The following is a 14,588-nucleotide window of genomic DNA, read 5'->3' as shown; positions in this document are numbered from 1 at the left end:
GAATGAATCATGGGATTTTGAATGCCCACATGGGTAAACAAAGGGATCATAATTTAATATTTAACATGCCAATGCTCATTTTTGTTCTCTCACGCCAAGAAGCCGGACTGATATCATCAAATAAGACGCCTTTGCTGAAATGTATGCCATGAATATCTAGACCCTACATGCCAGTATCCTCAGTACAGAGTGGGCCAAGGCGACTCATATATGGGACTTTCTTTCGAATAGCTCATTCCTGCCCATTCCTGCCCTTCTCCCAGCCACAAACAATCTAAGCCTTGGTGCGCATGGAAGAAGCGCGGCGCTTGCGGAGATCAGCCTTCTCGGCCTTGACGTCGTGGACACGCTTGGCGAGGATGGCGGCGTACTCGGACTAGTAGATCATTAGTATAACGCTCTTGCGGTGTATTGATATTGGAATACTCACAGCAGCATCCTTGGTCCTCTCGGAGTTGCGGCGCTTGAGCGCAATGCGGTGGCGCTTGTGCTGGAGGCGTTGTGGGGTAACCAGGCGCTGGATCTTTGGTGCCTTGGTGTATGCCTTCTTGCCCTCGCCCTTAGGCTGGACCTCGCGGCGAATGACGAACTTGCGGACCTATAGTTGAAAATTCCGTTAGCCTATGTTCTGCTCACACTCTGTACCGTTTGCACGGACAGGCGATGAAGATGGACAAACGTACATCATCATCCTTGGTGAGACCGAAGAACTTGCGGATCTTGGTGGCGCGCTTGGGGCCAAGACGCTTGGGGTGGACGGTGTCGGTGACGCCTGGGATGTCGGCCTCGCCCTGCTTGACGATGGAGAGAGCAAGGACGGAAAGGTCCATGGCGACGATGCAACCGCGGACGGACTTGCGCTTACGCTCACCGGTGCGGCGGGGGCGGTAGCAAGAGTGTCCCTCGGCGAGGAGAAGGCGGACACGGGTTGGGTGCATGACACCCTGCTTCATGGGGAAACCCTGCTTGTCGTTGCCTCCGGTGATCTTGAAGATGTAGCCCTTGAACTCATCTCCGACGGAGTCTCCGGGAACCTCAGCGCCCATACGCCTGCGATATGTTAGATTCGTTCATTCCAATGAGATTCGAAATATCGTACTTCTCCATGAAGACACGGAGTCTGCGCTCGTCGTCGATCTCGACCATCTTCTGGCTGCCATTGGCAGGCTATCGTAACGTCAGTATATCGTCCATTTGGTCAAAATAGCATTTTCGCATACGTATGAGATATTAAGCTTCATGGCCGGCTAAAGAATTTGTCGAGAGGCCGGTGGTTGTTGATGAGGTCGCGATCGGGATCAAACAAGAAGGGAATCAATTTTGCGAAATTCGTGTGTGTGCTCGCATTTTGCGCTAGTTGTGGGAATAAGCGAGCCAAATTTCGGAGCTAATTTTCTGGGCTAGTGCTTGATTCGGAAAGGGCTAAAAATATATGACTAAGCAGCATAGTGGGTAACGTGAGTCGTGGCGTAACTCGGGGGATTTACCTCGCTCACCTTCGATAATTGCAAATAACTCAACGATGGTTCGCCATAAAAGCCTTCCTGCTGCTGAGCGCGAAACTTTAATAGCAAAAGCTGTAATAGATATCCAATCTGGGAAGTATAGGAGTGCATATCACGCTGAGCAAGTGTTAGGGCTGCCAAAGAGTTCTGTGACACGTCGCGTCAATGGAGGTTTGACACGCTCCCAAGCCCGCCAGCAACAGCAGAATCTCTTAGGTGCGCAAGAGCAGGTACTTCTGAAGTGGATTAAGGGCCTTACCATTAGCGGTTACTCTCTAGGGCATCGGTTGTTGAAAGAAATAGCTGAAGAACTCCGCTCATATCGGTCACTTAATTTTGACGACGCGACACCGAACTCACTTCTACCCTAACTTCGATTTACCCTTCGTCGCGACTAGGTACCACGATTCATACAGTGACATTCTTACCTTTAAGTCGCCATTAGGCGACGGATTGAAACTGTACGCATGGATGGCGCGACAAAACCAGTGCTTAACACATGGTTTAATGCATACACATGGGCGGTTTAAGAGTTCGGGATCACGTAAGAAAATACATATAACATAGATGAATCTAGATTTTCAATTAGGACAATGAATCTACTTGGATTATACTAGATTCTACACTTCGTATAAAGCATTAAGCGCATCCTAGGCGTTAGGAATTGGTTTCTATAGTAGAGTGTATATGTGTAGATAGAACCATTTGTAACGCTGACTTCTAAACGATAGAAGACACAGAGGTTTCTTGCGTAAGGTTGACTTGACAGAGGAGGCAGGGGATTAGACACAAAGGCTTTCCAAGTAACACGTTACAGTATTGTAAAGACTACTATATTGAGTTGAGCACGAAGCTCCTATCTAAGGAAATACTATCTACTTATATAGTGGCGTCATGCCTCATGGGTAATCTGGATAGTTGGCAGATAGCTAGATATTCAGGATAGTTCGTGGATAGCTCAACTATCCAATATCCACTAGTTTCTGCAACTATCCATTAGCCCCGTCACATGGCAGCCTACCCCGCTTGCCCCTTGTGACTCACACGTCACGTTACTAGGCCCTGGCCCTGTAACCATGACATCATATTACTGTAGCCGTAACACTAGGTCCTTGTAATGACCAGGGCACCCAGCTCACAGTAATAGCATATGAGAGTGCGAGTCAGAGGCTAAACGGATGCTATCCTATAGGTCTACTACGAAGGATACAAAAAAGATGATGGGGAACCCCCGTCAGTCGATATTCTCAAGTATCCCAAACCCATCCGACTCGGTTCCGACTTGGTTAGGCCACCCAAATGATCACACGTGACCCCGCGGCTACCCGGAGTCTACTCCCTAGAATGAGAGACGAGAAGGCATCCTTACACTACCCCCCTCCTGAGAGAGTGCTTTGTCCGCAAGGCACGCGGCTAGTATCCTGTCTGCAACGTCTCCGAATCGTCTCCGTATCGTCTCCGTGAACGGAGCGTTTCTTGTTATCATAATGTTGGCTGATAATTGCGTCCGGAACAACTTCGTTTGTCGTGCGCATCGGGAAGGTGCTTTGTTTGCCACCATAGTCATCCCGAGGTGGTATCGCGTTAGGGTCCGTGTGGCATGCGAAACTGGAGTTCGCTTTTGTTGGATCTCACGTTCGTTCTTGGGGTCCGAAACAGTACCGGAAGGTGTCCGTTACCCGTTTGAGTAGAATTTTCGTAAAACGTGAAAGAAGAAGTGGCCGCGCTAACCCGATTCGGTGTTCATTGTTGTAAGCCAACATTTGAGTATTTCGCTTCGCCCACTTCCTCTTGTTTTTACCTTACAACAACAACGCCAGCAACCCTCCCGCCCGAGACCAGTAAGTGGCCCCTCCCCGTCCGTTTGTTTATGATACTGATAGATTGTATAGTATCCTCCAATCCAAAGAACGAGTAGGTGATGGGAGCGCGTTGGCGCGCTGGTGATAACTTGGGCTTGGCTAACGGAATCGCAGATTCAATTCAAAAAGAAAGAATCGAAGATGCCGGTTCCGACCCCCTCTGGGGCCCTTACAGTTGCCTTCCGTGTGCTCTGTTTGCGCTGCCTTCAGGCCAAAGCCTGTGGGATCCAGTCCCATGACTGCGTCTGGTCCTCGACCAGTTCGAAGTGTGGGTACTGCACCGCGCAGCACTCGCCTTGCGTCCCGGTAGGTTTTCTTCTGGGGTTCGGTGTTTGGTTTGGTTGGCCGTTGCTGACTTTGGTGGAAGCTGCCCTGGTTCCTCGGGGAAGAGTTTGCGGCCCTCCTGGCCCGAAGAGGCCACCCACCTCGTCCCTGCTGACGTCGTCGCCACCGCCACCGAGGCCAATCGGGTGGCCCTCCTGGCCGCCCAGAGCATGCCAAAGTTCCGCTCCGAGGCGGAGCGTGACCTCTACGAGGAGGCACGTGCCACTCGGGCTGCCCTCGAGTTGGGGCTGGCCGTGAGTAGACCCCCTTCCCCTCGTGACTCGGTGTGGTTCCGATGCTGACTCTGGGCAGCAAATTCGGTCGTCGCTGCGCCGTCTCCGGACGGAACAGGAGAGCGTTCCTGCTCTCTTGGGGGAGTTGGTGGCTGCTGTGGGCAAACTGCCCACCGCTGCCACTCCCGTGGTCGCTCCGACTCGGGTGATGGAAGGAGGGAGGGGGAGGATGGGGAAGTTGGGGTGGCCTATGGGGCCTAGGTGGGGGAAGACCTTGTGTCGGAGGGGACTCGGGCCTGGCCCTTCGCGTGGGGTCACTTCGACCCTTCGTCTCTCATGGTGGTAGCCGCTTGTTGCGACGCCAGTGAGACGTTTGGGAAGGGTGGCTCCCGCAAGGGTTACGGTGGTGAGTGCGCCCTGGCTCGGAGGGTATTTTAGTTTAGAGTCGCAGACAGCAACGACTCTGTTTCTTCCACTTTGTCTTTCCCTCCGTGATCGTAGTTTTGTTCCTTTCCCGTCTCCCCTGCCGTAACCCCTCCGAGTAGTTCTTGAGGTGGACCTGGTAAATCTGGGTATTCCGTATGAAACTCTCTGAGTTTCTGGGGAGAGTTCATGAAGTTTGACGCTGGGTACCACTCCGGGTCTGGATCGTATCCGACCCAACTAACCCTGTATTGTAGTTGCTTCCGGTGGAGCCTTACAGCAAGGATCTTTCCCACTTCCCATTCCTCTACGCCGTCTATCACTTCGCTGCTAGGCTCAGGCGGATCCTGACCAGGTAGGGGATTGTTTGGATCCTTCATGAGTACGTCTGGTGAGAACACATCGTGTATTTGCGAACCGGTAGGTAGTTCCAATCGAAATGCGTGCCCAATCCATTCCAACACCGTATATGGTCCGACCCATTGTTGGCGCAGTGTTACGGCTATAGTAACATGATGTCATGGTTACAGGGCCAGGGCCTAGTAACGTGACGTGTGAGTCACATAACGTGACGTGTGAGTCACATAACGTGACGTGTGAGTCACATAACGTGACGTGGGAGTCACATAACGTGACGTGTGAGTCACAGTGGGAAGCGGGGTAGGCTGCCATGTGACGGGGCTAATGTATAGTTGCAGAAACTAGTGGATATTGGATAGTTGAGCTATCCACGAACTATCCTGAATGTAATGGTGGGTGCACCAGATATGAGAATCTAGCCACCCAAGGAAGGGGATGATATTTACTAAGACAACACACTGTCTTAGGAAACAGAGCCAAAGGGTCGTAGCTTAGACTATTCCACAATGCAGCAACCAGGTGTATGATGTGGTGAAGTGGTTTAGACAAGTTGCAACAAATGTTGAGTCTGAGAACTCAGGGGTAAGTCAGAGGTTAGCACCTCACTGACTTTTCAAAAACAGAGAATAACAAGATCAATGCTTGGAAGCTTGGAAAAGACGTAGAAGTATGTGCTAGTCGATTTACTGTATTGCCTGCTTGCCCTTTCTTAAGGAAAGGGCAATCCTATTTATGCCAAAGGAGTGTAGTTCTCTCATTTTCCATGACTTTCCATGACTAACCAGGCTTGGTAAATGTATTAAAAATCAAGTGCGACCCACAACTAGCTTGCTAATCATGTAGTGAACGTAAGAGAATCCCATAGAACCATCTCTTGGGTTCCTAGCCTATAGGAAGTGAAAAGGAGGTCCAAGGTCAGAGTACCTATAGACAAATTATGTCATAACTTAACCAATCTTGTGGGTAACTAAGGAGCGATGACGTGTAATGAATCATAGAGGGTTGTAGAAGCTTCTAGAGCTATCGTTCATGTTCCTAGGCCTCTAGTTGGTAGATATATGCCATGTGGTAGTATTGGCCCACCCCCTTAAGGAGGAGATTTTCTTAATAACTTGTTCAATGTGTGTTCAAATGATATGCCGTGATGTATGTAGCATAAACAGATGTAGTAGAAGAGTTTGCAGCAATCGTTGAGTAGTATTGCTTCTGTTGTTGGTGTGATAAGCCAAGATATGTATGGTGACTTGTAGGTTTGAGGAGGAGATTTCTAAGTTTGCTCTTGAGTTTGATAGCAAACTGAGTGCAACGAATGTCAGTATGACATGATCCCCCTTTTAAGGACGTTTGTTGGCTGTCTGCTTGCCCTTTAGCCAGTTGGCTTTCTTAGAAAGAAATTCTAGAATGAGCTTAGATGCATTTTTTAGATTTCTCTTAGGCTCCCAAGTGTTGTCACTTGTAGGATAGCCTTTCCACTTAACGAGGAAGTAGTCCTGACCTCTAAGTGTCTTTTTGTCAAGGATAGACTCTACTTCATATTCTGGTTGATCCAAGATCAGAACAGGAGGTGGAGGAGACTGAAATGGTCTTAAGGAACTTTCTTGTGCCTTAGACAAGAGAGAGGCATGGAAGACATTATGGATAGTCCAAGTAGGTGGTAATGCAAGCTCGAAAGCATTCTTGCCAATAGTCCTTGTGATCTTAAAAGGTCCAAGTCTTTTAGTATCAAGTTTGTCTGAAGGTCTAGTAGTTGTGATATGTCTTCTAGACAAAAAGACTTGATCACCAACTTTGAATTGTGGTGCAACCACCCCCCTGTTAAAGGCCTGAGCCTGCTCGTCTTGTGCACGCTGTATTTGAACCTTGAGATAGTCCTGGAGGCCCTTAAGGTAGATGATTCTTTCAGTAGCAGAAGGGTTTTTGAAATTTTCAGGACAATTCAGTTCTGCCACTTCAAACCTAGGGTGATAACCATAGTTTGCATAGAAAGGTGTCTCTTTTGTGGTGTTAGAGACTGTGTTGTTGTAAGCAAATTCCGCAAGATGGAGAAGATCTGCCCAGTTGTCTTGAGCATAGTTTGTATAAATTCTTAGATATTGTTCAAGTACAGAGTTGACTCTCTCTGTCTGGCCATCTGTTTGAGGGTGATAAGCTGTAGAGAAGCGTTGTTCCATGTTTAAGAGTTTAGAGAACTCCTTAAAAAAGTTTGAAGTGAAAACTGCTCCCCTATCTGAGATCCAGTGTCCAGGAATTCCATGATATTTAAAGACCACCTTGAGGAATAGCCACGCAAGTTCAGAAGCTGTGATAGTCTCATTGCAAGGCTCAAAAGTGTGCCATTTTTGTGAGCCTTTCTACCACCACAAGGATAGAGTCATAAGGGGTAGCACCCCCTTTTGGGATAGAAGGAGGCAACTTGACTATAAAGTCAATGGATATGGAGTCCATGGGCGTTCTGGTATAGGTAGAGGCTGCAAGAGGCCATAGGGCTTTTGCCGTGTAGGTTTGTTCAAGTTGCAAGTAGTGCAAGAAGATATATAGTTTTGAAGAGTAGTCCTTAGACTAGGCCAGTAGAACTTTCTTGTTAGAAGTTCATAAGTTTTTGCAAAGCCAAAGTGCCCTGCAGCTGGAGCATCATGGAACTGCTGTAGGAGGTGTAGCTGTAATCGTTTATCCCTTGGGACATAGATATAGTTCTTGAATAAGAGAAGTCCATGCTGATTTTTTGAGAATTCTGTAGTCCAACTTTCTCAAGAGAGTAACCTTTCTTCTGGAGGTATTCCAAAGTTCTTTTCGCAAAGGGATCATGGTTGTAAGCATCTTTGAATGCTTTAAGAAGTGTTGCTGAGGGTGTATAGTCTTTAAAGGTCTCTGGTTCCTGAGAAGAGGTAATGGCGGCAACTTGGTCTTGAGGGGATAAGTTTACCCCTAAGTCCTCTGTAGTACTAGGGTTGCTTAAAGATGCTGCTATAAGCTTTGCTGAGTCTAGCAGAGCCTTTGTATTGCTAGTTTTAGCAGAATCTTGGTAGTCATGTCTTCTTGAGAGGAGATCTGCTCTTTGATTCTTGGCCCCTGAGACATGTTTATAACAAAGTCAAAACCTCCTAGTTGTTCAGACCACCTTGCTTGTCGTCTATTGAGCTGTTTAGTGGTTGTAAAGGTCAAGAGGTTTAAATGGTCACTGTAAATAGTGATAGGATAGTTTGCCCCTTCAAGGTAGCATCTCCAATGCTTTAGAGAACATACTATGGCAAGCAGTTCCTTGTCTGTAATGGGATAGTTTTGTTCAGCTGCTGATAGCTTTCTTGAGTAAAAATGCCACAGGCTGTAGCTCTTCTTGTTTGTCTTTTGGAGCTTGGTATAAGATTCCAGAAATAGCAAAATTCTGAGGCATCTGTCTCAAGAGTGGCAGGTTTCAAGGGGTTAAAGTGTAGTAACATTTTCCCTTCTTTAAATTCTCCTTTAAGAGCATCGAAAGCATCTTGCTGTGTCTTATCCCAGTGATACAAAGTGTCCTTGTGAAGTAATTGAGTAAGGGGTAAAGCCAAGGATGTATATCTTGGTATAAACCTCCTGTAATAGTTGGCAAACCCAAGGAAAGACTGAACCTCTTTAATGCTGGAAGGAATAGGCCACGTTTGTACTGCTTTTGTCTTTTCAGGGTCCATCTGAATGCCTTCTGTTGAAATTCTATGTCCCAAGAAATCAACTTGAGACATATGGAAAAGACATTTCTCAAGTTTGCAAAAGAGTTGTGCTTGAGATAGCTTCTCTAAGACTTGTCTAACATGTAGAACATGCTCTTGAGTGTCTAAAGAGTATATAAGAATGTCGTCTAAGTAGACAACAACAAAGATATCCAAGTAAGGTCTTAGAATATCATTCATGAGAGCTTGGAAAGAAGCAGGTGCATTGGCAAGCCCAAAAGGCATTACCTGGTATTCAAAATGACCATAGCGTGTTCTGAATGCTGTCTTCCACTCATCACCTTCCTTGATGCGTATCAGGTTATAAGCTCCCCTGAGATCTAACTTGGTAAAGATCCTTGCTGAAGAGAGCCTATCTATGAGCTCAGGGATAAGGGGTAAAGCAATCTGTTTTTAACAGTGACTGCATTAAGGCCCCTATAATCAACACAGAGACGCAAGGAGCCATCTTTCTTCTTGACAAAGAGAATGGGAGCTCCTGCTGGTGAGGAAGAAGGTCTGATAAAGCCAGAACTAAGGTTCTCATCTAGGTATTCTCTGAGAGTTTTCAGCTCTAATTCAGATAGAGAGTAGATAGGGCCGTAGGGAGGCATTGAGCCTTCTGCGAGTGGTATCTCATGGTCATAAGGCTGGTGCTTTGGCAGAATTGATGCCTTTGCCTTGTCAAAAAGATGTTGGTAGTCTTGGTATGCTAAAGGCAAAATGACCTCCTGAGATGATTTCTCCAAATCTGAAGTAGCTGCTATCTCCAGGACAGGTTGGAAAGGTTTAACCCATATCAGAGATGATATATCGTCCATAGTTTGGTCAAAAATCCTTGATCTGGGACAAGTTTGAGTCTTGGACCTGAATAGGGGTAACTGAGGCTTGAAGGGTTTTTTCAGTATTGAGCTCAGGATTTGAGCTAAACCCAAGCGATAAATGCTTCCAATTGATAGTTGGATCATGCCTTGAAGCCATGGAAGACCTAGGATAACTGGGTACTTCATTGGTATAACATCTAAAGAGATGGTGTCTGAAAATGTTGATTTTCCTAGGGAATCTCAAGTTTGAGTACTGGGGTGTTGCAGGTAATGGAACCTGAACTGATAGGAGTTCCATCAATGACTCGGAGCAACTCTGGAGTGCGTTTGGGAATTGTAGGTAACTGGTGTGTCAAGATGAGGTCTTGAGATATAAAGTTGCCTGTTGCCCCTGAGTCTATCATAGCCCTTGTAGATAACACCTGTTGTTTGAAATGGAGTTGAATAGGGATTAACAGGTGTGTGAAACTCTGAGAAAGCACCATCGACACATCTTTGTTGTCTAGGGGAGAAGTTGTAGTCTCAGTTGAAGTTGTGCCTGGTGGGGATTTTTCAAGTTTTTCAGGAATAGCAGCTGTGACTGTGTCTGAGGCTGCTATATGTTTTGAATCAGCACTCCCCCGTGCTGAATAGCACTCCTGAATTCTGTGTCCCCCTTTGCCACAGTATAAACAAAGGTTGTTGTCCATTCTGTGTTTTCTTTCTTGAGGAGTAAGTTTACCCCTTTTCAGTTTTTGAGGGCTTCTTGTAGGCTGAGGTGCTGGATTTGCTGTAGATCTCTTTATAGAGGCGTCTAAGTCCATAGGTTCAGGTGCTGAGTCCTTAGCAGTTGGTGTAGAGGTGTAATTGTTGAAATTTCTTGTTGGATGCCAGTCTTGGTTCTTCTCCTTTCTTCTTTCAAAAAGCCTATCATCAAGTCTGACAGCTTTCTCTATAAGCGTTTGAAGTGTTGTAGGGCGTTCTTCTTTGCTGAGTTCATCCTTAATAGAGCTCTTGAGCCCTTGGTAGTAAGTGAAGACTAAGGCTTCTTCATTCCAAGTCAAGTGAGAAGTGATTCTCCTAAATTCTGTTGTATACTGAGCAGCAGAGGTCTTTTGACATAGCTTCTGTAGCTCTCTTTCTGCTGTAGCAGTTTCGTTGATGTCTCCAAAGGTCCTGGTAAGTTCCTCTTGAAACTGGTCATAAGAGGTAATCAAAGGTGTAGTGGTATTTTGGTTGTTGCCACTAAGTCTTCTAAGATATGGCTCAAAGAAGTTGAATGCAGATCCACGGAGGTAGCTGGCAGCGAAATAGATCTTCTGAATGTCTGAGGTGAACTGATGAGGCCTGAGGGTGAAGTAGATGTCCAGTTGCATAAGAAATCCCTTCAACTTCCTCCTGTCTCCATGGTATAAATCTGGTGTTTGCACTTTAGGAAGTGCACCTGGGGTACTCGAAATAGCCAGAGGAGCTGTGGGAAGCTCTGTATGATGTGTCTGAGTTGAAGATTGTGTTGCTGAAGTGTTGGCTTGAAAGGTGTTTTCCAAATTCTCAAGTTTGTTTGCTATAGTTTGTATAAAGGCAAACAGTTGTTGCATCTGCTGTTCAGCAGTAGTTGTAGGAGCTTGGTCGTCCTCCATTGTAGTATCGAAGTGCTGCTATAGAAATAGTTGAAGCTTGAAGCAGNTGGCTTTCTTAGAAAGAAATTCTAGAATGAGCTTAGATGCATTTTTTAGATTTCTCTTAGGCTCCCAAGTGTTGTCACTTGTAGGATAGCCTTTCCACTTAACGAGGAAGTAGTCCTGACCTCTAAGTGTCTTTTTGTCAAGGATAGACTCTACTTCATATTCTGGTTGATCCAAGATCAGAACAGGAGGTGGAGGAGACTGAAGTGGTCTTAAGGAACTTTCTTGTGCCTTAGACAAGAGAGATGCATGGAAGACATTATGGATAGTCCAAGTAGGTGGTAATGCAAGCTCGAAAGCATTCTTGCCAATAGTCCTTGTGATCTTAAAAGGTCCAAGTCTTTTAGTATCAAGTTTGTCTGAAGGTCTAGTAGTTGTGATATGTCTTCTAGACAAAAAGACTTGATCACCAACTTTGAATTGTGGTGCAACCACCCCCCTGTTAAAGGCCTGAGCCTGCTCGTCTTGTGCACGCTGTATTTGAACTTGAGATAGTCCTGGAGGCCCTTAAGGTAGATGATTCTTTCAAGTAGCAGAAGGGTTTTTGAAATTTTCAGGACAATTCAGTTCTGCCACTTCAAACCTAGGGTGATAACCATAGTTTGCATAGAAAGGTGTCCTCTTTTGTGGTGTTAGAGACTGTGTTGTTGTAAGCAAATTCTGCAAGATGGAGAAGATCTGCCCAGTTGTCTTGAGCATAGTTTGTATAAATTCTTAGATATTGTTCAAGTACAGAGTTGACTCTCTCTGTCTGGCCATCTGTTTGAGGGTGATAAGCTGTAGAGAAGCGTTGTTCCATGTTTAAGAGTTTAGAGAACTCCTTAAAAAAGTTTGAAGTGAAAACTGCTCCCCTATCTGAGATCCAGTGTCCAGGAATTCCATGATATTTAAAGACCACCTTGAGGAATAGCCACACAAGTTCAGAAGCTGTGATAGTCTCATTGCAAGGCTCAAAGTGTGCCATTTTTGTGAGCCTTTCTACCACCACAAGGATAGAGTCATAAGGGGTAGCACCCCCTTTTGGGATAGAAGGAGGCAACTTGACTATAAAGTCAATGGATATGGAGTCCCATGGGCGTTCTGGTATAGGTAGAGGCTGCAAGAGGCCATAGGGCTTTTGCCGTGTAGGCTTGTTCAAGTTGCAAGTAGTGCAAGAAGATATATAGTCTTGAAGAGTAGTCCTTAGACTAGGCCAGTAGAACTTTCTTGTTAGAAGTTCATAAGTTTTTGCAAAGCCAAAGTGCCCTGCAGCTGGAGCATCATGGAACTGCTGTAGGAGGTGTAGCTGTAATCGTTTATCCCTTGGGACATAGATATAGTTCTTGAATAAGAGAAGTCCATGCTGATTTTTTTGAGAAATTCTGTAGTCCAACTTTCTCAAGAGAGGAACCTTTCTTCTGGAGGTATTCCAAAGTTCTTTTCGCAAAGGGATCATGGTTGTAAGCATCTTTGAATGCTTTAAGAAGTGTTGCTGAGGGTGTATAGTCTTTAAAGGTCTCTGGTTCCTGAGAAGAGGTAATGGGGGCAACTTGGTCTTGAGGGGATAAGTTTACCCCTAAGTCCTCTGTAGTACTAAGGTTGCTTAAAGATGCTGCTATAAGCTTTGCTGAGTCTAGCAGAGCCTTTGTATTGCTAGTTTTAGCAGAATCTTGGTAGTCATGTCTTCTTGAGAGGAGATCTGCTCTTTGATTCTTGGCCCCTGAGACATGTTTTATAACAAAGTCAAAACCTCCTAGTTGTTCAGACCACCTTGCTTGTCGTCGATTGAGCTGTTTAGTGGTTGTAAAGGTCAAGAGATTTGAATGGTCACTGTAAATAGTGATAGGATAGTTTGCCCCTTCAAGGTAGCATCTCCAATGCTTTAGAGAACATACTATGGCAAGCAGTTCCTTGTCTGTAATGGGATAGTTTTGTTCAGCTGCTGATAGCTTTTCTTGAGTAAAATGCCACAGGCTGTAGCTCTTCTTGTTTGTCTTTTGGAGCTTGGTATAAGATTCCAGAAATGGCAAAATCTGAGGCATCTGTCTCAAGAGTGGCAGGTTTCAAGGGGTTAAAGTGTAGTAACATTTTCCCTTCTTTAAATTCTCCTTTAAGAGCATCGAAAGCATCTTGCTGTGTCTTATCCCAGTGATACAAAGTGTCCTTGTGAAGTAATTGAGTAAGGGGTAAAGCCAAGGATGTATATCTTGGTATAAACCTCCTGTAATAGTTGGCAAACCCAAGGAAAGACTGAACCTCTTTAATGCTGGAAGGAATAGGCCACGTTTGTACTGCTTTTGTCTTTTCAGGGTCCATCTGAATGCCTTCTGTTGAAATTCTATGTCCTAAGAAATCAACTTGAGACATATGGAAAAGACATTTCTCAAGTTTGCAAAAGAGTTGTGCTTGAGATAGCTTCTCTAAGACTTGTCTAACATGTAGAACATGCTCTTGAGTGTCTAAAGAGTATATAAGAATGTCGTCTAAGTAGACAACAACAAAGATATCCAAGTAAGGTCTTAGAATATCATTCATGAGAGCTTGGAAAGAAGCAGGTGCATTGGCAAGCCCAAAAGGCATTACCTGGTATTCAAAATGACCATAGCGTGTTCTGAATGCTGTCTTCCACTCATCACCTTCCTTGATGCGTATCAGGTTATAAGCTCCCCTGAGATCTAACTTGGTAAAGATCCTTGCTGAAGAGAGCCTATCTATGAGCTCAGGGATAAGGGGTAAAGCATATCTGTTTTTAACAGTGACTGCATTAAGGCCCCTATAATCAACACAGAGACGCAAGGAGCCATCTTTCTTCTTGACAAAGAGAATGGGAGCTCCTGCTGGTGAGGAAGAAGTTCTGATAAAGCCAGAACTAAGGTTCTCATCTAGGTATTCTCTGAGAGTTTTCAGCTCTAATTCAGATAGAGAGTAGATAGGGCCGTAGGGAGGCATTGAGCCTTCTGCGAGTGGTATCTCATGGTCATAAGGCTGGTGCTTTGGCAGAATTGATGCCTTTGCCTTGTCAAAAAGATGTTGGTAGTCTTGGTATGCTAAAGGCAAAATGACCTCCTGAGATGATTTCTCCAAATCTGAAGTAGCTGCTATCTCCAGGACAGGTTGGAAAGGTTTAACCCATATCAGAGATGATATATCGTCCATAGTTTGGTCAAAATCCTTGATCTGGGACAAGTTTGAGTCTTGGACCTGAATAGGGGTAACTGAGGCTTGAAGGGTTTTTCCAGTATTGAGCTCAGGATTTGAGCTAAACCCAAGCGATAAATGCTTCCAATTGATAGTTGGATCATGCCTTTGAAGCCATGGAAGACCTAGGATGACTGGGTACTTCATTGGTATAACATCTAAAGAGATGGTGTCTGAAAATGTTGATTTTCCTAGGGGAATCTCAAGTTTGAGTACTGGGGTGTTGCAGGTAATGGAACCTGAACTGATAGGAGTTCCATCAATGACTCGGAGCAACTCTGGAGTGCGTTTGGGAATTGTAGGTAACTGGTGTGTCAAGATGAGGTCTTGAGATATAAAGTTGCCTGTTGCCCCTGAGTCTATCATAGCCCTTGTAGACAACACCTGTTGTTTGAAATGGAGTTGAATAGGGATTAACAGGTGTGTGAGACTCTGAGAAAGCACCATCGACACATCTTTGTTGTCTAGGGGAGAAGTTATAGTCTCAGTTGAAGTTGTGCCTGCTAGGGATTTTTCAAGTTTTTCAGGAATAG

General features: G+C 45.4%; 1 protein-coding gene across 1 annotated transcript; it reads right to left on the bottom strand.

Moving 5' to 3' along the window:
* Positions 1-35: 35 nt before the first annotated feature.
* RPS6 (40S ribosomal protein S6) lies at positions 36-1,366 on the bottom strand. The gene is made up of 5 exons (XM_024472840.1): positions 1,221-1,366; positions 1,100-1,167; positions 684-1,050; positions 431-598; positions 36-376 (listed from the first exon to the last, which is right to left on the bottom strand). The coding sequence occupies exons 1-5, from the start codon at positions 1,239-1,241 to the stop codon at positions 275-277; spliced, it is 726 nt and encodes a 241-aa protein (XP_024319567.1). The 5' UTR covers positions 1,242-1,366; the 3' UTR covers positions 36-274.
* Between the last annotated feature and the right edge of the window lie 13,222 nt (positions 1,367-14,588).

The sequence above is a fragment of the Pseudogymnoascus destructans genome (assembly GCF_001641265.1).
Source record: "Pseudogymnoascus destructans isolate 20631-21 unplaced genomic scaffold scaffold_49, whole genome shotgun sequence".
Classification (NCBI taxonomy): domain Eukaryota; kingdom Fungi; phylum Ascomycota; class Leotiomycetes; order Thelebolales; family Thelebolaceae; genus Pseudogymnoascus; species Pseudogymnoascus destructans.
Note: the sequence above shows the minus strand (reverse complement) of the source record. Positions and strands in the feature narration are given on the sequence as shown.